The sequence below is a fragment of the Castor canadensis genome, chromosome 15, assembly GCF_047511655.1.
Source record: "Castor canadensis chromosome 15, mCasCan1.hap1v2, whole genome shotgun sequence".
NCBI lineage: Eukaryota > Metazoa > Chordata > Mammalia > Rodentia > Castoridae > Castor > Castor canadensis.
The window spans coordinates 14,304,013-14,331,347 of NC_133400.1; the positions used below are offsets into that span (position 1 = coordinate 14,304,013).

At 43.8% G+C, this 27,335-nt stretch overlaps 1 protein-coding gene and 1 non-coding gene across 2 annotated transcripts in view; both read right to left on the minus strand.

The window, feature by feature from the left end:
- Positions 1-25,685, minus strand: part of Pkd1l3 (polycystin 1 like 3, transient receptor potential channel interacting) — a 61,482-nt gene extending 35,797 nt beyond the window's left edge. The window contains exons 1-12 of the mRNA XM_074056925.1: positions 25,370-25,685; positions 24,453-24,572; positions 21,409-21,528; positions 14,849-14,898; positions 12,215-12,460; positions 9,182-9,313; positions 7,759-7,959; positions 5,624-5,751; positions 5,397-5,523; positions 4,325-4,453; positions 3,792-4,023; positions 1,496-1,689 (exon numbers count right to left, since the gene is read on the minus strand). Of these exons, the coding sequence (XP_073913026.1) occupies positions 1,496-1,689; positions 3,792-4,023; positions 4,325-4,453; positions 5,397-5,523; positions 5,624-5,751; positions 7,759-7,959; positions 9,182-9,313; positions 12,215-12,460; positions 14,849-14,898; positions 21,409-21,528; positions 24,453-24,572; positions 25,370-25,685 (1,995 nt within the window). The remainder of the gene's footprint in view (positions 1-1,495; positions 1,690-3,791; positions 4,024-4,324; positions 4,454-5,396; positions 5,524-5,623; positions 5,752-7,758; positions 7,960-9,181; positions 9,314-12,214; positions 12,461-14,848; positions 14,899-21,408; positions 21,529-24,452; positions 24,573-25,369) is intronic.
- Positions 10,605-10,708, minus strand: LOC141417781 (small nucleolar RNA U13). Its single transcript, XR_012442409.1, has one exon. It is a non-coding gene; the product is annotated as a small nucleolar RNA U13 (small nucleolar RNA).
- Positions 25,686-27,335: the final 1,650 nt, after the last annotated feature.

Genomic DNA, 27,335 nt, shown 5'->3' on the forward strand with positions numbered 1-27,335 from the left:
ATGGAAGCCACCAATCCTCATGTGATTTTGTAGAGAAAAGCCTAAAATATTGTCGCTATAACTGGTTTCTTTGTTCCATGGCCCAAGACAAAGGCCTGGGTACCACTCATCTCCTCTGCCCTTGAGAGAGCTCTCATCCTGAATGTGGCAGCTTGACTCCCTCGTTTCACAGAGTCCAAGCATTGCAGAGAGGAAGAGGTGGCAGTCCCCTGTGCCTCTGCCACCAATGGCTGCATGGGGGAGGAGAAGTACCCCCAGCCCTGGTACCCTGCACACGGCATGGTACCACTGAGGACCTGGATGAAAGGCAGAGTCTCAGGCTGCCTGGCACTTCCTGTGTCAGAATACCCATCATAACAATCCAGGGGAGGATTTGCTTGAGAAGCAGCCACCCAGAAGTCACTGTGCGAGGCAAGAGTGATCTCAGAGACCCCTTCTCTGGCCTATTTCAACTTTGTCAAGATGGCTTCATGACTCCCAGGACTGTGCACTACTGTCTTTGTGCTACTGAACCAGGCCTTACCAGCCTGCTAAGGTACGGTGCCATTTTAAAGGGATCAGGCACCAGGAAGAAGGCCTTAGGGATAAAAGTGGTCATCTTTTTCCACCTGGCCTGGAACGTACAAGAATCTGCTAGCATATTTCTATGAAAAGTTCTCTTTAATTCCTTGCAAGTGTAAGCCTCTGAGTTTAATCTAGCATTACCCACCCCGCCAAGAACAAAGAAAAAGTTCTCTGCCTAGCAGGAACTTTGTTTCACTTTATCCACGACATATTTAGTATGTACAAGATTTCACAGCTTCCATATTGACATTTTTTGTGGTACTGGGGACTGAACCCAGGGCCTTGCATATGATAGGTAAGCGTTCTACCACTTGGGCTACACGCCCAGTTCTCTTCTTTTTATTTTGTTTTTGACATAGGATCTTACACTAACTTTGCCTTGGGCTGGCTTTGAACTCCTGTCTTCCTGCCTCAGCCCTCTGAGTAGCTGAGATCACAGGTGAATGCCACCTTGTTGACTTCCAATTCTGCTTTCTGTATTTCTTCTTTTTTTTTTTTTTTTGGTGAGACTGGGGTTTGAACTCAGGACTTCACTCTTGCAAAGCAGGCACTCTACCACTTGAGAAATACCTCCAGTCTATTTTGCTCTGATTGTTTTGGAGATGGGTGTCTCGTAAACTATTTGCCTCATGCTGGCCTTGAAATGCAATCCTCCTGATCTCAGTCTCCCAAGGAGCTAGGATTACAGGTGTGAGCCACTGGTGCCTGGTCTCTGTATTTCACTGGGAACTGTCCGATTTGCCCGGGACTGTGTTGAGACAGGACTCACAGCTCCAAAGGGACATGTGCTCCCTGCTGGTCCCACACCCTCCTTTCTCCTGGGCTGATTTACTTCCCTCCTTACTACTGTTCTTTCTGGGCTGCCCCAACAAGGTAACAGGTGCACTGTATTCAATGATGGTTAAGGTGGAAAGGAGGCTTCCCTTCTTACCTGGCATCCATTACTCTTCCATGTCCTGTTGTGTTTGTCCCAGAAATAACACTGGGTGACAGCAGTTAGCACGGAGACCAGGGTGGGCATGGGCTGGGCATTGTCTGTGCTTTTACTCAACACGGCTGTGATGTAGTAGGTACCGATCCCGTACTGCAGACTCTCTGGAGTCAGCACCCAAGTGTACTCCTCATCTTAGGACAAAGAAGAATGCTGGCTGTATTATAAGTGGAACAAAAATCTGTGAGAACATTTCTACCAAGGGTGGATTATTATTATTATTCTACAAATGAGGAAATGATAAGCCCAGAATCACAAATGACTTGAAAGAAAATGACCAGTGACACGATCCTGAAGTCTGCATTACTCCTTTTCCAGTAAAGAATCACATTTTTTGGACAATGAATATTTAGGTCTAATGAATGGGAATGCACCATGAGTTTTGGAAAAATGAGATCATCACACATCTTAATTAGTAGAGGAAGGACCCAGGCAACACAGGAAACACAAGGACAAAGCAAGGATAGGAAGATGGTGGTTCCAGAGGCAGAGATCTGCACAGGCCTCAGGCTGGGCTTTGTCCCCAGAGCAGTTGAGGGTTAAGGCAAGTCCCTTTAGCTCTCTCTGGTCTCAAGTTTTTCTCATCTTTCAAACAAGGAAAGCCCTGGAAGGTTCCTTCCAGGTCTAAATGACATGATATTATTGCCAAGATCAGCAAGCAACTTGGTATGTACTTTCTGAGTTGGTTAAGGGCTGTGGGCAATGCAGACAAGATCTAGGGAGGGGCCCCCACAGTGGTGACAGATGCTGCCCCAGGTGGTTGGCTTAAAAGGAGGAGTAATTTTAAAAAATGATTCTTACCTGGTGATGGTAATCCCACCTGTAATCCTAGCTACTTGGGAGGCTAAAATCTGGAGGATTGCAAGTTGAGGCCAGCCCTGGCAAATAGTTTGAAAGACCTCATCTCCAAAATAGCCAGAGAAAGATGGACTAGAGGAGTGGCTCAAGTGATAGAATGCCTGCTTTGCAAGCATGAAGCTCTGAGTTCAAAACCCCAATCACACACACACACACACACACACACACACACACACACACACACACACACACACACGAGATCCTTCCTGCTCTCATGAAGGCCAGAGAGCCAGAAAAGGTTCTTTCAACATGGGAAGACTGTAATGAAGGGAGACTTCAACATGCTTCACCCCTTCTGATTATTTTCCCCAACACTTTTTAAACACAAAAGGTGGCTCTTTAAAGACTTTTCAATACAACATTTAAAAGTTACACCCACGGGGCTTTTTTTTTTTTTTTTAAATGTGGTTGCTAGGCAAATACTCTACCACTTGAACCATGTCCCAGCCTTTTTACTTTAGTTATTTTTCAGAAAGGGTCTCACCTTTGCCTGGGGGCCAGCCTTGGATGGCGATGCCTTCAGTGTAGCTGGGATTACAGGTGTGTACCATCTTGCCCACCCTCAGAGCATGCTTTTGATCAGGTATAGCCAGGCACTATTTATACAGCGCAGAGAAGTTTAACTATTCATATACGTTTAAAAAATTCTTAACTTTCTAAGGGATACTGTAGTCATCTGGTCTCATACTAAGACTTAAGGACATATATCTGAACCATAAATGAGTGTAAGACTAGAAATATACATTTCACATATAATCATCTACAAATGTAAGGTTTGAAATATGTTACCCACAGGGCTGGAACTTTATTTCAGTTGGCCTCACCGGTTTTATCTTCCATGCTAGGGATTGAACCCAGGGCCTTGTGAATGTTAAACGCGTGTTCTACAACTGATTTCGACCCCCGGCTCTGAACATTTTTATGACTATTTCAACCATACAGAAAGTTGGAAGAATTCTGCAGTGCACACCCAAAATACAATCACTAGATTCCACAATTAACATTTTATACAATTTTCTCTATCACACATATGTCTTTCTGTCCATCTCACAGTCCATCTTTTCTCGAAAATTCATTTCCTGGTCACATGAATTGACATATGATAAAATACATGGAAGTACATACACACGCACGTACAGGTGTGCACGTGCAGAAATGGATGCTTGTAAAGTTGGTGAAACCTGATTAAAGTCAGTGCATTGGGTCAAGTTCATTTCCCACTTGTGATCTTGTACCAGAGTTGGGAAGATGTTCCCATTAGGGGAACTGGGTGGGGCATAGGAGCACTCTGTTTTCTTTCTTACAATTGCGTGTGTGTCTGCAGAAAAAAAGAAAATGGGTTTCAAAGTCAGCTTTGTACATCTGGTCAGGGATTTACCTTTGTGACACAATTGACCCTTTGGAAGAGTAATGTTCAGGTGGAAGTGAGTGTGGCCTGGCTGGTCCTGGAAGCCCAGGTAGAGTGTCATTAGAAGGGGACTTTCAGGCTCAACGGTCACGATCAGGGATTTCTCCAAGGATGTGATGTTCACTGTGATTGTGAAACGGTTCATACTCGTGTTGAAGATGGTGGGATGGATGTCTACACTGGAGTTCCTCCAGAGCGTGATCTAGAAGAGGAGAAGCTTAAGAAGCCCATCCATCAATGCTTTTCGGTCTTCCATGTAGGGATAAGGTTGTGAACTTCTGGGTTTCTTTTTGCATATTAGTGGGTACCATATTGTCAGGGGTTAAGGAAGAACAGACACTCTGAGGCCTGAAACACCTCTTCCTAAGGGTGAGGAAAACCTCTTTGTAAAAGCTCCTGAGATGTTTGATAAAACAATGGCTCTTGCATAAATCTAAGGTCATGCACTGTTCTCCAGTATACCCTGTTCCCTTCTGCTCCACGTCCCAAGAAGAAATTCCTACCTCTATATCTTCCACTAAATCGTGGACTTGGAGCAACTCCTGATCAGAGCTTAGCAACACATTCCCAATGCTCCCAATGATGTGCCTGCTGTCAGAAGTCTTGAAGGGATTGAAAGCCAGGCCTGTTACCTACAGACAGAGGAAAGTCTGCTTCAGTGATGCCAAAATTCTTCTAAGTGACCCTGGACACATTACAAGGTATCACACATAAATTAAAGGACGGGCTTTCTTCCTGCTCGTATGTCATGCAGGATAATATTTTGCCTTTGTAACATCCATGAGAAACAATGAAAGATGAGTCCTATACTTGGGGCTCTCAGAAGCATTTTTTTAAAAACACATTGATACTGAGAGGATTGTATCGTACTATGAACTAAGTGTTCTGCTCTCCAGGGTAAAGCCACAATAACACCATTTGTGTTAGGTCATTGCTGAGAGAAATACAGCATACGAACTAGGTTGGTATAGGGAGCTGGTAATTATTCACATATTTCCAGCTTTGTGAGTATGTGTGAGGGAGGAGTTGAGGTAGATTCAAACTCAGTTAAATTCAGACATCTGTGTAGTGTTCCCAACATCTACTTTTTTGTTGTTGTGGTAGTGCTGGGGCTTGAATCCAAGCATGGTACCACTTGAGCCACACCTCCAGCTCTTTGGTTCATATTTTGTTTCTGACATAGGGTTTCACTAACTTTACCCAGGCTGGCCTCAAACTCACGATTCTCCTGCCTCCACCTACAAAGTAGATGTGTGCCCACCATGTCCAGTTTATATTGGATCTTTTTTGTTTCTGGAGATAGGGTGTCTCTATGTAGTCCAGAGTGACCTCGAACTCAAGATCCTCATGCCTCAGCCTCCTGAGTACTGGGATTACAGGTGTGCACCACCATGCCTGGCTCTACACTGGATCATTTTAAGACGCTGGTGGAAGTAGTAGCATGCAGTCTTCTCTGATTCAGTCTAGTCTGGCCACATTTCATGTCACATTCCTTTCACCCCATGTCTTCCAAGCCATTCCTTCACACCCAGCAGATCCCATATCCATGCCTATTTGCGTCAATTGCACACTCACGTGGACCTTCACTCCTGGGTGCTTGTTCAAGAGTGCTTCCAAGGCTGAAGCTGATGGGAAACCTAACCTCATGGGTGCAGGGTCACCCAGAGTGTAAGAACTCAGAGGCAAAGTTGACATGTTTTGGCTAATGAAAAAGAAGAAAAATGCAAATCATTTTTTGTACATTCTTTAAGGGTCAAAAAACTGAAAACAACAGTTTTCCCAGTCCTCCCTCTTCTGTTAACCTGCTTAACATCAGAGCAGCAATGGAGGAGGTCAAAGTCACCGAAGACTCAGAATGTGGGTTCTGCTGCAGAAACGCTTCCTGGATCTTTCCGAGGGCCAGCAAGGCCAACTCCAGCAGGTCTTCCACCTGCAGAGAGGAAAACATATGCGACCTGGCTCTGTGCTTGAGGAGTAAGGTTTTAAGAGGGTTACAAGGGATTGTTAGAAGCGATACAGTAAAAGGTGACATTCTCTGGAACAGATCCTGGAGTAGCATAGGAAGCACTCCTTGTCTGGCTGAAACCCACCATTCCTTTTTTTGGGGTGGGGGGTCGTTCTAGGGTTTGATCTCAGGACCTTTTCCTTGGACGCAGGTGCTCTACCACTTTAGCCACATCCCCAACCCCGCCCATCCTCCTTTACACCAACTGAGTGCCCATCCAAGGAAATACTTCTTTGTTCCATGATATAGTTGCCTTGGACCTACTCATGATAGGTATTTAAAAAGCAGCTTTTAAACAACAGCTTTATTGAGACAAAATTCACACACAGAATTCAATGTTTCTAGTACACTCACAGGGTTATTAACCATCACTCAAAACTCATGTTTAACTCATTCTCCCTAAAATAAACCTGGTACCTATTAGCAGTCCCAATCCACTCCCCCACACCCATTTAGGCAACCACCAGTCTACTTTCTATGTCTGTAGAGTTGCATCTTCTGGAAATTTTACATAAATGAATCACAGTTGATGGGCTTTTGTGACTGGCTACTTTCACTTGGCATAATGTTTCAAGGTTCATCCATGTCGGAGCATGCTCAATCCATCATCCTTTTTTGTGGCTGAGTAACATCTCACTGTATGAATACAGAGTACCCTGTTTATCCATTTAGCAGGTCACGGACAGTGAGTCGGGTGGCTCACTTTTGGCTGTTTTCCTGTTTCAATGTGGCTGCTGGGAACAGGAGTGTGCATGCTTTTAAATGGACCTATGTTCCCAGTTCTCTTGTGTATATGCCAAGGAGTGGGATTGCCAGGCTACATGGCAATTCTATTTTTAACATTCTGAGGAACTGCCAAACTGTTTTCCCAAGTGGCTACATCATTTTACAGTCCAGCTCTGTATCCTTGACAATCCTTGCTGTTGGCCATCTTTTTTTTTTTTTTCTCTTTCTTTTTTTTTTTTTTTTAGCAGTACTGAGGATTGAACTCAGGGCTTTGTGCTTGCCAGGCACATGTCTGCCACTTGAGCCACTCTGCCAGCCTTTTTTGCATTGGTTATTTTTGAGACAGGGTTTCACTTTATGCCTGGGAAGGCCTGATTCTCCTATTTATGCTTCTCTGCATAGCTGGGATAACATGCGTGTACCACCACACCCAGCCATTGTTTGAGATAGGGGGTCTTCTGAACTTTTCCCTCAAACTATGATACTCTCGATCTCTGCCTCCTAAGTAGTTAGGGTTACAGGCTTGAGCCACCACACTCAGCCTATTGTCCATGTCTTTGAAATGGTGTCTCTCTTTTGTTGTGTTGAGGCAGGGTCTTGCTATGTAGGCCAAGCTGGCCTTAACTTTTCCATTCTCTTGCCTCAGTCTCCCAGGTGCTGGAATTACAAGCGTGTACCACCATGCCTGGCTCATTTTAGTTTTGGTTTATATTTCCCTGATAAATAATGATGTTGAACCTCTCTTTCTCTCTCTGCTACATAGCTGAGGCTAGTGTAGGACTTACTATGTATCCCAGGCTGCCCTCAAACCTGCGATCCTCCTCTCTTAGACTCTCAAGTACTGAGATTATAGGTGTGTGTCACCATGCCAAGCTGTGTTGAACATCGTTTCAAGGGAACAGCAAATATAATTTATTGAGTGTCTACTATTTGCCAATGCTTTACTCAGTCCTTTTCACTGGGTCACTAACTGGACAGTCAGGAGTCCATGCCTATTGGGGGGGTAGAGAGAGAGACCCTTGAGCTGACTTGGCAGAGTTGTTTCTTCAGCAGTGTGTGCTCCAGCTGGATTCTCTTTAGAGGTCTGGGGAGAGACCACATGATCCCTGGATCTGCCAAGGTTAAAGTTTCTTTTTCTTTTTGTGTGTGTGCTTTTAAGGTTAAAGTTTCTGAATGGAGTTGGCCACCTGCATGTTCTGCACCTACCTGCTCGGTGTCCTGCTCAGTGGTCTGCCCAGTGTCCTGCTTGGTGTCCTGCTCTCTTTCTTTCTCATCCTTGATCCCACTGCTGAGGGAATGAAAGAGGCAAACAGCTGCAGGAGTCTTGAAGCCCACCTGGCTCTTGTTCTGAAATAGGAGCCTCAGCAACTTGTCCCTCAGGTCAATGAGCAAGCTGATCACACTGACCTGAGAATGTCAGAAAGCAAAAATACATCCCTGGACTGGTACGATTGTTTTAAATTTATTTGTGTCCTTCTTCTAAGCCACACAGTATTGCTCACAGAGTTCAAATACATTTTTATAAAAGGCAATATTACCACGTGGCAGGCATGGAAAATAGATGATTGCATGTCACCTGTAGGGAAGGATTAGAATTCTAGGAACTGACATATCTTTTTCAGTGGTAAGTAGGCTGGATATCCATGAACAAAACCAAGTTAAAAGAAAGGTGTTGACCGGATACCAGTGGCTCATGCCTGTAGTCCTAGCTACTTGGGAAGTTGAGATTGGGAGGATCGTGGTCAGCCTAGGCACATAGTTCATGAGACCCCATCTCTAAAACAACCAAAGCAAAATGGATTAGAGGTGTGGTTCAAGCAGTAGGGTTTCATGCTTATAAAGCAGGAGCTCTGAGTTCAAACCCCAGTCACACACACACACACACACAAAAGTAAACAGAAGAAAAAAAAATCTAAATGAATTCATGAGAGGCCAGGGCAAAATTGTGGATTGGTTTGTGCGAATGGGAAGGGTCGGTAACAGAGGAGAGACTGTATTTGATAGAAAGCGAGGGAGAACAGTGGGAATTGTGAACGAGGCAGCAGGACAACTGAAAAGCAGAGACACAGAAAGGGGACAGAGAAAAGCAGAAATCAGTCCCAGCCCCATCCCCAGCATACTCCCGGGGGTAGAGAGGCCAAACACAGGCCAAACACACAATTGCCAACTAACTAGAGGGCCCTGGTGACAGACTGGCTGTGCAGGCTAGTACCATCTCTCCCACAGCCTTAAACCCAATGTGGGGACTTGGTGAGATGGGAACAGCTCGTGAGTGCAAGGCTAACTTCAGCGAAGATGTTTTGTCACCCCCCTTATCTCGGAGAACTGTACTGAGGGACCATCTTGTGTGTGACTGAGGAGCAGGCACTCTACTGCTTGAACCACACCTTCAGTCCATTTTCTCTAGTTATTTTGGAGATGGGGGTGGGGTCCCATGAACTATTTGACCAGGCTAGCCTCGAACCTTGATCCTCCTGAACTCAACCTCCCAGGTAGCTAGGATTACAGGTGTGAGCCACTGGCACCAGCCCCAACAGTTTTATGATGCTAAATTCTGCACAGGGCACCAGTCTTCGGTTTCTGTTTTCCCTTTCTCCTGCGTGTTCCCTCCCAATTATCCTCTGCTCACCTGAGCTGGTGTAGGAAACCTTGGGCTGAAGTCCCTCAGTTTCTGGAGGACCTCACAGGCTTTCTCCAGGTCGCTGTGAGCTTGCGAAGCAGGACTAGCTCTACTGAAGTTCTCTACTGGCTTACCCGGGGTCTATTGGGAAGAAAGGATTTTGTTGAGATTGCTTTTATCTCGTTAACCTATGTTCCTAGTCTGATACATCATTTTAACCAGAGCTGCTTCTGATAACATTATCAACAGACTCTCCAGAAGAGGTCTAACTTTCAGAAGCTTCTCTGGAAATGGGTAGAGGTGATTTTCAACTCTTTCAAGAGAAGTTAAATAACAAGGTCATACAATGAGTGACCCAAGAGCACACAGGTCTGGAAAAGGATTTATAGGAGTTAGCTTATAGAGTGCTTGCCTAGTAGGTACAAGTCTCTGGGTTTGATTCCTCAGCATCATAAAGATAATTAGAAGAAAGGGAAAGGGCTGGTGGGCTGGCTCAGGTGGTAGAGCGCCTGCCTAGCAAGTGTGAGGCTCTGAGGTCAAATCCCAGTGCCAACAAAAAAAATTTAAAAAAAGAAGAATGTGCTTGTGTTCTGGACTGGAAGTATGGCTCATGTGGTAGAGCGCCTGCTTTGCAAGTGTGAAGTCCTGAGTTCAAATCCCCCCCAAAATAAAAAGTCCCTGGACAAAAGGGAAGTACTTGAAACGCTGCACTGTAGGAGGTGGGAGACAGAAGACCTCCCTAAAAAAGCAAACTGAGTAAATGGGCCAGACCCTCAAGCCTGCACGGCCTTTGATCAGGAAGTCCAGCCCTGAAAGGATCTCTCTACACCAGCACTCGGTCCATTTCTAGAGAACATACCTCTCCCAGCACCCACTGCGCACTGAACGGGAGCTGAGCAGTCAGGTGGGCCTTCACAGTTCAAATTGCAGTTGAGAAGCAATCTTGGACTTGAGGATCACCCAGTTTTGTTTGGAATTTGGGACTGAGTTGTCAATCAGCAGGAATGAAGGCTCGGTGAAATGCGGGAGCCTAACCACAGCTGGCAAAGGGAGGTCAGGCGTTCTGCTGCCGCTGTAGCCACAGGCAGGCAGGTCCTGGAGTTGCTGAATTTGGTGTTTTAGAACTGGACTCCTCACCTGGCTAATCAATGTGCATCGCACTCTTTGTTCAGTCTTTAAGAAATCACTTTAAAATTTTATAGCTGTCTCCAAAGAAGTTTTGCACATTTTTGGAAAGATTTCTAGGCACTTGCTCTTGGAGTATGGACACACACACACACACACACACACACACGTGTTATTTGAGACAAGGTTTCACTGTGTATCCCAGGATGGCCTCATATTTGAGATCCTCCCATCTCAGCCTCTCAAATGCTGGGATTACAGACATGTACCACCATGCCCTGCTGACATCTTTTTTTTTTCTTTTTCATGTCAGAAGGGTAATGTGCCCACGTCGTAACAAGATTTGAGGGCGGCACATGTCACGCACAGGCATGAACACCCAATCTTCATGCTCATGAACCAAAAAAAGTGACATCTTTTTTAAAATTGAATTTTCTGACGGTTGTAAATAGTAAAAACCCACAGCTTTGGTACATGGATCCAGTATTCAGCATCATTATGTTTTCTTAATATTTTTAATAATTTGCCTATATGCACTTTTGGATATTCTACACAAATGCACTCCGCTTAAGTGACTGCAGGTCAGTCTCCCCAGTAGAAAACAACTTTGAGACAGGAATGAGCCTTTAGTTCAGCATGGAAGTGGAAGCAGGGCAAATCAGATCACCCCAGCAGGGAAACTGCAGAGTGTAGAAGCACAGAGTTTGGCTTTTAGGTAGGAGGAGGCCAGGGCGGTGGCTTACACTGTGATCCAGCTTACTTGAGAGGTGGAAGTCAAGAGGAGACTAGCCTGAGCAGAAAAATTTGTGAGACCCCCATCTCAACCAACAAGCCAGGTGTGGTGGTTCACATCTGTGATCCCAGCTATGTGAGGGGCCCCAGGTACTAGGACTGTGGTCTGAGTCTAGACCTGGGAAAAAGTGAGAGACCCTACTTGAAAAATAACTAAAGCAAAAAAGAACTGGGGTTGTGGCTCAAGTGGTAGAGGTGAGGCCCTGAGTTCAAACCCCAGAACCGCCAAAACAGTAACACAATAAGGCAGGTGTGGTGGCACTGTGTGTAATCCCAGCTACTTGGGAGGCAGAGGGAGGAGGAATGTGGTCTGAGGCCAGCCAGGCAAAAGCAAGAGACTTATCTGAAAAACTAAAAGGGATGTGGGACAAGTATGAGAGCACCTGCCAGCAAGGGCAAGGCCCTGACTCCAAGCACCAGGACCACCAAATGAATGAATAAACGAATGAATGAAAAGCAGGAGCGTGTTTTTCAGTCACACTGTCAAAGTCGCTCTGCAGCTTTCTCTAAGGTTGTTGTGGGGAGGAGAACAAGGTGAGGGTCGGCTGCTGCCTCTGACAAAGTGGGGATTGGTGGGGGTTGGGCACGGCTTCCTTCCAACCCGCAGCATCAAACACAGTGGCACTAAAGGAGAATAAACTGGTATGGATGGAAACAGCCCCAAACCCATCGCGGAACATTTTCTTGGAGTTGTTTTGATATTTTTGGTGGGACTGAGTTTTGAACTCAGGGCTTCATATTTGGCAAAGCAGGTACTCTATCCCTTGAGCCACACCTCCAGTCCACTTTGCTCTGGTTGTTTTTGAGATGGGGGGGTCTTACAAACTATCCCCCCTCCCAGGCTGGCCTCAAACTGTGATCCTCCTGATGTCAGCCTCCTAAGAGGCTAGGATTAGAGATGTGAGCCATGGTGCCTGGCTAACTTGTTTTGGTTTTGTTCCTAACTGGAACATAAGCTGACCTATCAGGCACTCTTAGGTGTTGTTCTTCTGGGAGGTACAGAATGGGCCAGGCTTCTTTCTACAGGACTCTTGAAATCTCACCATGATAGAGGGACAGTACATAAGTGCTTCTTCAGTGTCACAAAGACACACAGTGTGACCTCTGTGCTCTGTGTTGACTTACCTCATGAAACGTGCTGTGCCATGGCATTTGTGGGTGGGTAGTGGCGACACCTGGCTGTGAGTCATTTGGGCTTGAGGTGAGGTTTGTCACAGGTCTTCCAGCAGGTGTTGTGGCCACAGGCCTGGTGAGTGCTGTCACCTCAGGTTGCAGCGGGCTGTAGGGTGCAGATGGGACTGATGTTGCCTGCGGTGTGGTTTTTGGGATCACTGAAGCAGAAGGGCTGGTGGGATGGCACAAAGTCCTGAACTAAAAGATAAAAATACGGGAAAGGGTGAATCCGATTGGACCAAATTATGATTGAGGCAGACATTCCCACGCTGCTCTACAACTCCCGTGTCCTGGGAGGCTCTTTTTATTTTTTCATTTTTTTAGTGGTGCTGGGGATCAAACTTAGGGCCTTGTACATGCCAGGAAAGTGCTCTGCCTCTGAGCTACACCCCCAGCCCTTGATATTTTGGAACAAGGTTTCACTATGTAGCTCAGGCTGGTTTTGAACTCTCAATTCTCCTGCCTGTACTCTTTGAAAGATGGGATTACAGGCATATGCCACCCTGCCTGGCTGCTCAGAGAGTGTGACAGGTATTTCTGTCCAAAATGCCTGGTTCAAGCACCTCTGATAATCCTGCAGGCTCTATTACCCTTTAAAGCCCTCAATGTGCACTGTGGACAACACACTTAGGGTCAATCATTCAGCAAAGTCCTGCTGGACACCTACCCTGTGGGAGGCTGTGTTCTAGGGAACAGCAGGGAGCCAAGTCCCCCCCAGCATGGGGCCTCCATTCGAGTGGCAGAGACAATTTCTACCAGGTACTGAAAACAAGCTGTGAGGAAGAGAGCTGGGGTCAGTAGAGGAGGAGAAAGGCTGTTTCAGAGCAGTGCTCAGAGGTGAGGAGGGGCCATCCCGCTAATAGCCGAGCACAGGGAGAGAAAGCTCTGCCAACTGTCAGAGCAGGACATCTGAGGCAAAGGCCCTGAGGCCACAGCCTCAGTGTTTGAGGAAGAACAAGGAGGCCAGAAGAGCAGAGGGGGTGGGTTGTGGTGGGAGTGAGGGATGGGGCAGGGAGTGTGTCCTATGGCAGGCTGCGTTGAGAACGGACAGAAAAGGCACAAGAGCAGCAGCAGAGCAAGCCATGGGAGGCAAATGCAGAAGTGCAGATGGGAGAGGGTGACGCTTTGGGCCGGGGGGGTGACAGTGGTGAAGACGGTGAGGAGTGCTGAGAACCGAACCATGAAGGCCTTCATTTTCTTCCCTTCCAGCCACATTTCAAGGGCACTTTGCCATTATTCTACAAAAAATGCTGACATGAGGGTTTTTACCTCACCCTTGTTCACTTTTATATTGACAGAATACGTCCCCCACTTTGGCAGCACTGGAATTTGAACTCAGGGCCTTTCACTTGCTAGGCATGTGCTCAGCCACCTGAGTCACACCTCCAATCTTTTTTTGCTGTAGTTATTTTTCAGATAGGGTTTCTTTTTTGCTCAGGGCCAGCTCTGGAATGCAGTCCTCCTACCTACAGCCTCCCACATAGCTGGGACCACAGGCATGCACCACCATTAACGGGCTTGTTGGTTGAGATGGATTCCTTGCTAACTTTTTTGCCCTGGCTGATCTTGAATCACAATTTTTCCAATCTCTGCCTCCTGAGCAGGTGGGATTACAGGTGAGAGACACTGTGCTTGACTAGAAACACTGATTTCTGCAGCTAACACTTGATGAAATAAAAACTATATTTAAACACCAACCGAAAGGTTTCCATTTAGGATACAGACAGAAAGGCTCAGAAATTTTTGTAGATCACGCAGAGTTGCTCCCTGTTTTCCTTTTGCTCTGATTTCTCTCCTTTGCTTTTCCGATTTTTGAATTGTATTGCATTGTGTATATAAATAAAATGCCTTTTATATTCTATACACACATATATACTTGTGTGGTACTGGAGTTTGAACTCAGGGCTTCACACTTGCTAGGCAGGTGCTCTACCACTTGAGTCACACCCCCAACCGATTTTGTTCTGGTTGTTTTGGGAATAGGGTCTTTGCTTTTTGCCCTGGCCAGCCCAGACTGTGGTACTACTTTATACTTCTCAACATAGCTGGAATGAAGCGTGTGTGCCACCACCATACCCAGCTTTTTTCCATTGAGATGAAGTCTCATGAACTTTTTTGCCTGGGCTGGCCTGGAACTGCTCTCCTCCTGATGTTGGACTCCTGCACAGCTGGGGTGACAGGCACCTACCACTGTACCCAACTACTGATGGAGATGGGGTCTCCTGAACTTTTTGCCAGGGCTGGCCCTGAATCTCCATCCTCCTGATCTCAGCCTTCCAAGTAGCTGGGGTTAGAGGCTTGAGCCACTGTGCCTGGCACATTGTGTATATATTTGAAATACACAGTCCTTTATGGACTATATCAGGAAATAATCAACAAATAAATGGCAGTTATGCCAGCACAAAAGCCCAAAGGTAGGCTTTAAAAGTTTCTTCAATAAAGTACTCATTAAAGCCAGTTCCTGGATTTGAGTATTTTCCTTACAGGAAAATCTACTCAGAGCACTCTGAGCCAAGGCTTCTGGCAGGATCTATTAGCCAGGAGGGAAAGTAGCATTGCAAAGGCGTCGCAAGTCAGCATACGTACAAGGTTCGCAGGGGCCTGCTGGTGGCACGTGTTTGGAAGTTGAGCAGCTCCTAGAGAGACAAGGCGGCAGGTTAGGCTCCTTATGGACAAATTGAAGTCATTTGGAAAGCGATCACTTCCCAGACTTGACCACGTTATCATTATTATTGCTTTCAGGCTCTTTCCACACTTCCCCTAAGAAAACCGTGGCCCACCAGTGCTACCGGCCTACTTGCTGCTGAGGCTGGGGCTTCTAGACTTGGCAACTGAGGTCCTCTCTCGTACCATTCCTAAGTCCCTGCTGCTGTTTGTGGACTGACATGTCTACTTCACAGCAAAATTAGTGCCTACGGCCACTGGGAGAGGACAAGCCCCAGATAAAGGTAACAGAGGGGAGAAAGGAAAAGAAAGATTCCAGAGCTGGTTTTGCCTTTTACTGTGAGTATGAAGTTTCGTGTGAATGACTTAACCTCTTGGTTTTCTCGTCTGGAAAATGAGTGCAATAATGTCTAAGAATGTGAGAATTAAAGTCGCGTACTGTAAATTTGGGTTTTTAACAGTAACATTTAGCTCCAAACAGCTTAGTATTAGAGTTTATATAAACCATCCCTCTGCTTTTTTTCCTAAAATATTCATGAAGAGAAGAAAACAAAGAGACATTTTATTACGACCTCTGACTGACAGCTTAATTCTAGCATCTGGGAGTCATAAAGACTCTATCCAAACCCCAGTCAGGCTGCTCTAAGCCTCAGTCAACCTTGGCCCTGTCCTTGACAGACCTGCCTAGCCTATTTTTAGCAAGAACCTTCAGTTGGTTGAGCAAATGCTCTCTCCTTTCCCTTGGTATCTGACCACTCCCATATCTGATAAAAGTTCCCCATCCTCCTCCCTTGACAGCTGATCACCCCAGCCTGCCCACAGCAAGAATCCCGATTGGCTGGTGTAATGGATTTCCACCACTGTGACAAAATACCTGAGGCTGATAAACTTAAAGGAGGAAGAGGTCTGGGGAAGTGCTTGCCTAGTATGTGCAAAGGTCCTAAGGTCCACCCCCAGCATTGGGAGTGGGGATGGGTAAGGGTTTATTCTGGCTCATGATTTCAGTCCATGTTTACTTGGCCCTGTCATTTTGGGCCTGTGGCAAAGCAGATCATCATGGCGGGGAGGAAGCAGGTGGGTGGGGCCAGGGTCCCAGATCCCCTTCAACGGCACACCCCAGTGGCCTGCTTCCTCCAGGTGGGCCCTGCCTCCTAGAGTGTCCATCACCTCCCATTCATGCCAGTAGCTGAGGACCACGCCTTCAACACATGAGCCTTTGGGCTGTAACAGGTGCTTTGCCAAGAATCAGCCCTGCTTGAGGTCTCCTCTTTGTGATTTTGCACCCACCCCACACAGGTGCCTGGAACCTGCTCCATGGTTATGGAGTCCCATTTGCTCTTGTGTTCCAGGCTGAAGCTGAAGTCTCTCCTTTGTGTGACAGTCTTGACACTTATCACGATAGTCCTCAATGAAGCCTGTCTTACTGTTTTGGAAAATGTTGGTAATTTTTTTTTTTTCAGGAAGAACTGACACCAATTAAGATACAGATGGAAATGGACTATAAAAACCATGGGATTTCTCCCCTGGGATCTCCCAGTTTCACTTTGTGATCGGTCCCCTGGCAAATACCCGCTCTGTATTTATGCCTCAATTCAGATACCCAGGGCCCTTAACACAGCTGCATTTCCTCTTCTCCCACCCCAGATTCTACTCTACAGGAGTAGAGTCCTGCTGTCAGCACTTACCCGGCCCACGACCCCACTACTTGCTCCACCCGGGAAGCCCCTGATGACAGACAGCCCAGCAGACAAGGAGGAGGCAGCTGGGAGGTCCTGGGGTGTGGCACCCAGTGGAGTCATGGGGACACAGAAGGAACATCAGTAACAGCTAATGCTGAGAGCTGTAGTTTTTCTTACACGTTGGTTCAGAGCCCCAGATAAACCAGACTGCAGAGATTAGGGTCCTTCCGTTGCTGGTTTGTGGGGAAGGAAATGGGCCCTTTCCCTTCTGTTGCAGATCTGAAAAGGTTATGACCATTATGTAAGTTGATAGTCTACTGAATTAAGGGCAATTCAATTGCTTGGTTTACTGACAGACATTGTATTTGGACAAATGTTGCTTAAAAAACAAAACAAAACATAAAAGGGAACCTGTGACTATTATTCTGGAACCTGGGAGTCAAATCCAGGGGACTCAGAGGAAAAATCTCTGAAAATTATCAACCGAGGGGCGGGGGGAAGTCAAGAAGCTGTTTAACATTCTCAATGGGAACTAATTATTATTATTATTATTTTGAGACACAGTCTTGTTAAGTTGTTCAGACTGGCCTAGAACTCAAAATCCTTGTCTTTGCCTCCCAACTGACATAGGTGTGTACCCCTGTGCCTGGCTTAGAAACAAGAAATCTTTTTTATGCGTTTTTTGTTGCTGCTTGTTTTTAAGGCAGGGTCTTGCTATGTAGGTCAGGCTGATCTGGAATTCATGATCCTTCTGTCCCAACCTCCCAGGTAGCTGAGATTAGACGTGTGCTTCACCGTACCTGACTCAGAAATAGGAAATCTTAAGGTCCAACCAACAAAAGCTAACACCCACCCAAATGAGCTAAGTTAAAAAGGAAATAAATGGTATGAGATGATTTCAAGAAAACTAAAGTGCTACAGCAAAATTAAAATCCACATTGGCGGTAACACAGGACAGCTGTGAACAGGATGAATGTAAACAAAGAACAGGATGAATGTGAGGCGTTCTCTCATAACGCAGCAGTCAGGGTAGAAACTGCTCACCTGCAAGAATGATAGGGAAGCAGTGGAAGACAGTGATACGGCACACAGATTGCTGGTATTTTTGAAGGAAAAAACCAGAACAAAAGAAACAGAAGTGATAAGTAGGTAGGATAAAACTTTCTCGAGCCAAGAAAGATGTGTCTATGTAGTATCACATTCTAGGCAAAAACCAGTGAGAAGTAACCTCGGTACATGTTTAGAAAATTTCTGAATTGCAAGTATTAAAAAGCTTATACAAGCAATCTGGTAGTGAAAAAATGCTAGCTTTAGCTTTTCCCCCTATAGCATTATATGCCAAAAACATAAGGGAATGATGTCCACAGGGTTTTGAGGAGGTGACTGTGCCCAGAGTATTAGATCACTTTCTTTGTACATACTCCTAGTTATTCCCCATATATCCCTCCTTCCCTCTATGGGACATGCAGGACCCATCTCAGGTTTACATGTCCCAGGCTTCCTTGTAGCTGGACATAGTCATGTGATCAAGTTCTGGCCAATGGGATAGGAACAGAAATAATACAATTTCCAGGCTGTGCCCTTAGAAAAAGAATAAGACCTTCCATTCTCCCTTTTTTTCTTCCCATTTCCTGGAATTTGAACTTTGAGTGGGAGGCTAAAGCAGCTTTCAAAGACCATGAGATAGAGGTTCTGGATGACAACAGACGAAAGAAGGGCTTGGATCTCATAAACCCCAGCCATTAGCTCTGGACTGCTTAGACCATGTGAAAGAGAACAGAACTTGTGTCTTCTTTAAGCTGTCACTGTGGCCTTGGTTACAGAAACTGGTCCTGTATTTTACCTTGTACACCCTGCTAACATAGGACTCATCGAGAGGGAGCAAGAAAGACCTTTTCACTGTTCACAAGTTCCCAAAAAACATTTTTACTGATAGACCTTTCTTAAAAAGACAATTGGGGTGGAAGTGAGACAAAATCAGGAACTGAAGAAAAGTTATAGTATAAAATGATTCATTATAAGTACATAACCATTAAAGATAGAAATGAGTTCTAAATTATTGTTGAAAGTCTGGTTTCAATAAAACAAAAGTACTCTTAAGTCATAATAATAACCCGAATAAAACCCACAGGTTATACTAATGAAACCTTGGCCATGAGCGTGGGGAGGGAAAAACATGTGTGCCACTTTAATCAAATGAAGGCTTTTCAAGAGATATTTTTTCATTTCTAAGCCCGACAACTAGGAAATATAGGTATAAGAATGTGTTTTTAAAAACCACAACTCCTTAAAGGTAAGCAATTAAAACAAGATTATTGAGAACAAAATTCCAACCAAGATGGAAGAAAGTAATGAGGAAACACTAGAACCAGAAAGCCCGGAGCAAGGTAAGAAATGTATTTGCTATTAAAATGTCTTAAAATGCTACTAGAATAAAGATTATCAGAGGGAATAAAATAGATTCAGCTACATGAAATTTAGCACATTGAAACTGCCACAAAAAATTTTAAAGGCCACATAAATATAAGGCAACCCTCAAAATAAGGCACTCTCTTCTTTTCCCAATGAAAACATTTTACAGTCTTTTTGGGAACTTGTGTGTATAAACTTAAAGAATATAGATGACACAGGTAAATGTCTTCCTATTTAATGCAGTAATTTAGTTTTACAAGGGCATATTTAAAATCACATGCTATATGAAGTAATATGTTGATTTAGAAGCACTGCTCCCATAAAAGACATTTCATGACACACAACTTACTTCAGAGTTCTCAAATTTATCTTCAACATCATGGTTTTACGTATAATCAGTACAGATATTGAAATTACAGTCAGCCCTCTATGTCCTTGGGTTCTGTATCTATGGATTCAAACAGCTAAAGACTGAGAAGGTCTTGGGGATATATCTAAAAGACTGTGACATAGGTTACTCCAGAGGCACCTGCACACCCATGTTTATTGCAGCACTATTCACAATAGTCAAGTTATGGAAACAGCCAAGATGCCCCACTATTGACGAATGGATCAAGAAAATGTGGTATCTATACACAATGGAATTTTATGCAGCCATGAAGAAGAATGAAGTGTTATCATTCACTGGTAAATGGATGGAATTGGAGAACATCATTCTGAGTGAGGTTAGCCTGGCCCAAAAGACCAAAAATCATATGTTCTCCCTCATATGTGGACATTAGATCAAGGGCAAACACAACAAGGGGATTGGACTTTGATCACATGATAAAAGCGAGAGCACACAAGGGAGATATGAGGATAGGTAAGACATCTAAAAAATTAGTTAGCATTTGTTGCCCTCAATGCAGAGAAACTAAAGCAGATACCTTAAAAGCAACTGAGGCCAATGGGAGAAGGGGACCAGGAACTAGAGAAAAGGTTAAATCGAGAATTATTAACCTAGAAGATAACACACATACACAGGAAATTAATGTGAGTCAACTCCCTGTATAGCTATCCTTATCTCAACTAGCAAAAACCCTTGTTCCTTCCTATTATTGCTTATATTCTTTTTTTTTTTCATTTTTCTTTTATTATTCATATGTGCATACAAGGCTTGGTTCATTTCTCCCCCCTGCCCCCACCCCCTCCCTTACCACCCACTCCGCCCCTCCCTCTCCCCCTCCTCAATACCCGGCAGAAACTATTTTGCCCTTATTTCTAATTTTGTTGTATACAGAGGATCTGTCATGAGCTATATGCAGCTACCAAGTCATTTTTATCTGAGGGACTCCATAGAACATCCACAGGTTTTTCTGTCTGTGGGAAGTCCTGGAACCAACGCCCACGGATACTGAGGGAAAACTATATTTACATTTGCCAAAATTATTTTTACTTCCACCTAATGCTATCACTAAACACTTTTTAGCTAAATCAAAAGTGCCCATTTCAAGGCATTTGGAAAAGGTTTTTGCCTTCTATACAGAATATATACACATTGTATACATACACACATGCATATATGTGTCTGTACACAAATACAAACACACACACACACACACACACACACACACACACACACACACTCATGTCCCTGAACAACAGCACTTTCTAGTGTTCTCTTTTAGGTGACATTTAAAGGGCTCATTGACAAGGACTTCTGTTCACTCAGCAGTTGTAAGGTCACCCCTCCTCCCAGGAATAACCACTACATCCTCTGTAAATTTGTCTCTTTTTTTCTCCCCCGTCAAGTGATCTCTGTACTCATCCAACACCAATATCGATTGAAGTAATTTCAGGCTATTGCACCTTCTCCAAATAGTACTTGTTCTTCAGAATAAAAAAGAGAGAGAGAGAGAGAGAGAGAGAAAGAACACCGTAATTTGAAAGACTTGAAAGAACTTCACTAAGACTTTTTCTTTGGTGATGGAAAATTTTGTGTGGTGAAAAAATCCCTTGCCTTTCACCAGGGCCTATGCAAAAAAAAAAAAAAAAAAAAAAAAAGAGAAGACAGCCAAAGGCATATGGAGGAAATAAGTATAGCCAGCCATGTGGTGCTTACCTGTAACCCCAGCACCCAGGAGGTTGAGGCAGGAGAATCAAGAGTTCCAGGTCAGACTGGGCTACATAGAGAGATCCTGTCTCAAAAACAACAGGAAGAAAAAAAAAAGAACAGAAAGAAAAGAAGTTTATATAAAATGAAAGCAAAGATTGCAGTATCAATCCCAGTCAGACACAATGGAATGGACGTGAGGCTTCCTGGGTAAATGCTCTGACCCATTTTGGCATTAAGTCAGCCGTACACCCTTTGGGCAGGACTGGATGGCATGTTTTAGAGAAGGAACATGTTACCTGAGGTTGTTTTGCTTTCTTGTACTGTGACAACGTCCCTTTTTGTCTCCTTGGATCTCTCTGATGAGTGAGAATTATGTTCATTTCTCCCATAACTGGCACCTTGGTCTGCAAAGGCATCTGTGTAGGGACAAGGCAAGAGTTCACTTGTAGGTTACAGCTCTAGTTGGTAAGTCCGTAAAGTAAACATTGTAGATATTTAGGTGATAATTAGGAAAACAAATTGAGCATTAGTTTTTTTTTTTCTTTTGTGGTAGTACTGGGGTTTGAACTCAGGGCCTTGGGCTTGCTACGCCTTCACTCTACCACTTGAACCACACCCCAGTCCTTTTTTGCTTTTGGTTGTTTTTCAGCGCTTTTTTGCCCAGGCTGGCCTGGAACCATTATCCTCCTGATTTCTGCCTCCTGAGTAACTGGGATTATAGATGTGAGCTACTGTGCCTAGTTACTGTTGTTTGTATGTTTATTTAAGCAATGACATAGGAACTTTGCTCAAGATCAGTCATATCACCTTATGCTATCCAACATCTCAAATTGAATCCACCAATTGGGTCAACACCAAGAAAATCGAATACATTCATTTTGGGAAATTACATGCCAAACATTTTCCTTTGTACTCTAACTCATGGGGAGATAATTGCTCAGAAGGTGGCAGCAATGACTTGTTTTTGTTTTTTGGTGGTGCCAGGGATCCCTGCCCTCTACCACTGAGCTACACTCTCAGCCTCAGCAACAACATTCTTGAACATGCCTCCCTTTCTGCAAATGCAAGAGTTTCTCTCATGTGCTGCTAAACAGAACTAGAGCTAATCATAACTATATTAACTATAACTCAAAATCAGAGTCACAAGACTCCAGTGGCCTGCCTCCATTGCCTGGCAATCCCACCATTTCACCCAGTCTGCTCACTCTTTCACTCTCCTGTGACTTCCACTTCTTAACATCCAACAACTTGGAGCCTCCCTCTCTGCATCCTTAGCTGGGGTGACAACCTTGCTTTTAACTCAAGGAGAAAAGTCAAAGCAACTTAGTCTTTCTATGACCCCTACCAGCACCTGTACCTGTCAGCCCTGCCTTTGCCCACATCATAGGGAGTGCCTCCAGCAGGTCAGGAGCTCAGACCAAGTCCCTGGTTCTGCTACACTATGTTTTCCTCCCTTAAGAAAACCAACAGCTCACATGGCCGCATGAACTGCTGCTTTTGTTCTTTTCTGCTCTTGAGCAACCCTATCTTTAAAAAATGAATCAAACTTATTAGCTTCAATTCCTCTCCTTTCATCTGTTGCTACTTTTAGGGATTGTTTTCTAAAAGCTTGATTTAAATGTTTTCTGATTTTCTTAGTCCATTTTGTGCTACTATCACAGAAAGCCACAGACTAATTTATAAAGAGCAAAAATTCAGGGCTGGGGGTAGCTCAGTGATAGGGTGCTTTTCTAGCATGTGTGAAGTCCTAGATTCCATCCTAGGTGCCACTCCTACCCCCAGCAAAAAAGAAACAAAACAAAACAGAATCTCAGAAATTAATTTCTCATACTTCTGGAGGTCGGACAGACTAAAATCAAGACACTAGCATTTGGTGTCTGGTGAAGACCACTGTGTCCTCACAAGGCAGAAGGGTGGGACATCACCTGCTCCCCTCCTTCAAGTGCTTTAATAAGGGCAACAAATCCCGTTCACAGGGAGAAGCCCCAGGGAACCAGCTACCTCTAAAAGGCTCCACTTTCCAGATTATCAAGCTAGTAAAAACCAGGAGTTTGGAGCTGTACATTTAAACCCACAGCAATAGTTAGGTAAAACACTTAAGAGTTCCAAAGTCAAAGCCATAAAACAAGGCACATTCAGAAAAGTCTAGTTGTCCTTTCTGCCCTTTTCCCTTCCTCACCCATAGGGAACCAGTTTTATTTTCCTGTTATGTTTATATGGTTGTGCATATGCAAATAAATATTCCTACTATCTATTTCACAAGGTAGCCTTCTATACATACATTGTTCTGCCTTTTTCCACTAGGACAAATGCATCACATAGATAACCCCTTGCAGTACACAGAAGTCTTTTTTATCTTTTTAAAACCTGTTCCTCTTGATGGGCACGTGACTCATTTCTACTCTTCTACTACAAAGAAAGCTACAATGAGTAGCCTTATACCTATGTCTATACATAAAGAAGTGGATTGCTAGATCAATGGCTTGGTATATATGTAATTTTGCTAGAGACAATTCTTCTACATAGAGATGATGTTGTTTTGAATCCTTGCTAGTAGTTTATGAGAGCACCTACTTCCCTACAGCCCTGACAACAGAATGTTTTGGATTTATAGCAATTTGATAGGTGGGGAAGTGTGCATTTCTCTGTTTTTGGTAAGACTATTTTATATGTGATTGTATACTTACATCAGAGGTGCTTGCTTTTTTTGTTGTTTTAAAACCAAACACTATTTTGAGATAGTTATAGGTTCACATGCAGAGTTAAGAAATAAGATGGGGGCCATGTGCCATGTTTCATAGTTTAGTAAGAATGTGTTTGTGATTATTTTTAAAAAGTGGAACAAAATTTTTTACCAATCTGAGACATTGTAAGGTCTCAGTAATTCACTGAGCTAAGATTAAAGGCTTTAGGAAAACAAACCACCACCTGCAGAAATGTTGCTTAATTAAAAAAAATAAGTCACACAAATTATACACACAGGTTATTTTTGACCTCTCAGTGCTAAGGAGGTAAACTTCTCTCAGATCCCACCTCCCCTTGTCTTTTCATTATTTTCTTCTTTGATTTCTCATTCTTTTTTCTGAAGCCCGGTGCTGAACAGGCGCGGGGTGCACAGGCAGAAAGGGGGGGTTACCAATTCCATTTCTCCTGTGCTTCACCCAAGTCAAGACATGAGGGAATTTCAAGGCACTTTTTCCCAACGTCCCAGGAACAGAATGCATAAGGAAACCTCTGTCTGCTCTCTGCTCTACCACTCACAGACCATTTAAAACAAATACTCACGTATGTTCTTTATTTAAAATGTTTTAAAAATAAGGTGATGAATCTTCTCACTTACTGGTTTGGCAAATGAAATAATGTCTCTGTGAACATAAGTCCTCTTTCTGCACGATTTCATTCAAGTGTTTGGACATGAAGGTGCAGGTGGCAGAGGGCCGGGCCCAGGGGACTGCATCACCTAAAGGGAGACCCGATCCAGATGAGCCTCATAAAAAAGTCAGACATTTAGAAAAATAAATACAAAGCCCAATTTGCCTGACTTACAGTTGGTGAAAATTTAGGAACACCATTGGCATTGTAGATTGCTTATTTTTTCATATGTGTTTGTATCACAAAGCTTAATATTAATGTACTTGGACATCAACAAAGATGATGATATGTCTTGGATTTTTTTTCTAAAATTGTAAGATTAATGGTGCATAATTTTCAAAGTATAAGTAAGACATATAGGTAATTTCTCTCGTGGTTTGTGTTAGGAAACTTAGAACCAAGAATAACAAATGTTTACCACAAAAAATGACCATAAAAGGTTTTCCTCTTGAATCTTACACAATACTTCTCATGAAAAATTAGGCTCTGAAAAAAAACCTCATCACCTTTGCTATACAGACAAATCAACAGGTTATATAGCAGGCCAGGCTCCAGTGGTGCATGCTTGTAATCCTAGTTACTTGGGAATCTGAGCTTGGGGGGATTGCCAACCCAGGCAAATAGTTCACAAGACCCCAACTCCAAAATAACCAGAGTAAAATGGACTGGAGGCGTGGCTCAAGCAGTAGAGCACCTGCTTTGCAAGCATGAAGCCCTGAGTTCAAATCCAGTCCCCCCCACAAACATACAAAGCCCATAGTATCAAGGTGAAAATATGGCAGAAGAATGACAGTGACAAAGCAACTGATTTTTCTGAATATAAAAGCAGAAAGATTAGTTTTCTTATTCTGTCCCAGAACAAAATGCGATGAAGTTACTTTCATCAACACCAAACCCCAGACCTACCTTGGCGGCTTCTTCCTTGATGCTCTTTCTGTGGCTTTTGATTCTGCTTAACCCACCACTTTGTTCCTTCTTTTAGAAAGTTCCGGATGAGCTCTCGAATCTTCTCGTTCGAAGTGTAAGCCAGTTGTCCTCCATGGACCCGACAGTAGTTTTCTGCTTCCTCAAAGCTGCAGTACAGACTGTTAAACTGATAGCAATGACTTTTCCCACGTTGCTCAGGGTTGCGTTGTTCCCGTGCTAGAATGACACTGGCTCCCATGTACAGGCAGAGCCAGATCCTTCCTTGGAAGGACATTTTTTTCTCTGTGAACTATGAGCAAGAAAAAATATGGCAGCTCGGCAGCTGCTTTGTCCTTTAAATATGTATCTTGGTGGGTTTGTCATATTTATTAGCATTGTTCTTCTATGAATTGGGAATCATTTGCCCAGGAGACAAAAGGTTTTGCTGTGTTTTGAGGAACAAGTGGAATTCTTACAATCTGAGAGTTAATAGCCAAGATCAATAAAGCAGCAGACCTTGACAGCTGGGACACCACAGTGTCCATCTGGGTCTACACCACCAGATGTGCCTTCCACAAATAAAGAGCTATTATGAAACTAAGACTAAGCTGTAAGGAGGTAGGGGGTCATAAATATCTAAGTGAGTGTTACTAAAAATTGATAAATTTATAAAAAGAAAACCATTCTTACAGATCCCTGAGATTTTTTAAAAATAAGTTTTGAGTATATACATTATAATGCTATAAGATAGATGTAGTAATGTTATTATAATGAAGCAAATTAACACGTCTCATGTAGCTACCTTCAAAAATATTTTTGTGGCAAGAGCAGCTAAAATCTACTCATATACAGCTTACTCATGAATCCCATGTATGTTACATTTTTATTACCAATGGTCTTCATGTTATAAATTAAATCTCTAGACTTGTTCATCTTACATATTGGTTATCCAGGATCAATTTAAATTATCGTATTTGTTTCTGAACTATATGCAAACAAAGCCAGGAATGAACTCTATTTTAAAGCTCTTAGACAATCATAAAAACCAAATAAATATTTGATGAGAGAATGAATACAAATTAAATACAAATAAAACTAGGAACCAACAAAATCCAACTTTTGCTGAGCGAAAGTGCAGATAAACATGGTTCTGGCTGATGGCTGCACAGATTCTTTGAATTTGGCATGCACGGTACTTCACACTGCAGGGGAGATTGAATTCTTGCTTATTTTTCTTATTTGACTTTCTGTGAAGCCTTTGTTCCTAAGCAGGCCATTTGGTCTTCACCTGTTGCATAATCATCATTTATCTGTACTGCTAGTTCTCTTTCCTGGTGCCAGACAGCAAGCATCAATGCAAATGAATGTAGGCACTGAGATCACCTGGCAGGGTTTAGATGGTTATCCAAATGGTCCAAATTATTCTCCATCCCCCCTTGTTTTGCAGTGCTGGGGATTGAACCCAGGGCCTTGGTCGTGCTAGATAAGCACTCTACCTTTGAGCTGCATCTGCAGCTCCTCTCCCACCTTTTGTGTGTGTGGCGCTGAGGATCAAACCCAGGGCCTCATGCATGCACTCTACCACTAAGCTATAGCATCAGCTGTAATTCTTACATTGCTTATAAAATTTAGGATACCAAAATTAAATTTTTTTTTTGGTGGGACTGGGGTTTGAAGTGAGGGCTTTCCTTCAAAGGGAAGGCAAAGCAGGAGGACTCAAGCCACACCTCCAATCCATTTTGCTCTGATTATTTCGGAAATGAGGTCTCAAGAACTATTTGTCTTGAACTTCAATCCTCTTGATCTCAGCCTCCAAGTAGCTAGGATTACAGGCATGAGTCATTGGCACCCAGCTTAAAAATTCCTCAAGGAACAGGCTCTGAGAATATATCCCTCAGTTTAAAAACACTACAGTAATCTAATGATGTTATGATCCCTTCTTTCA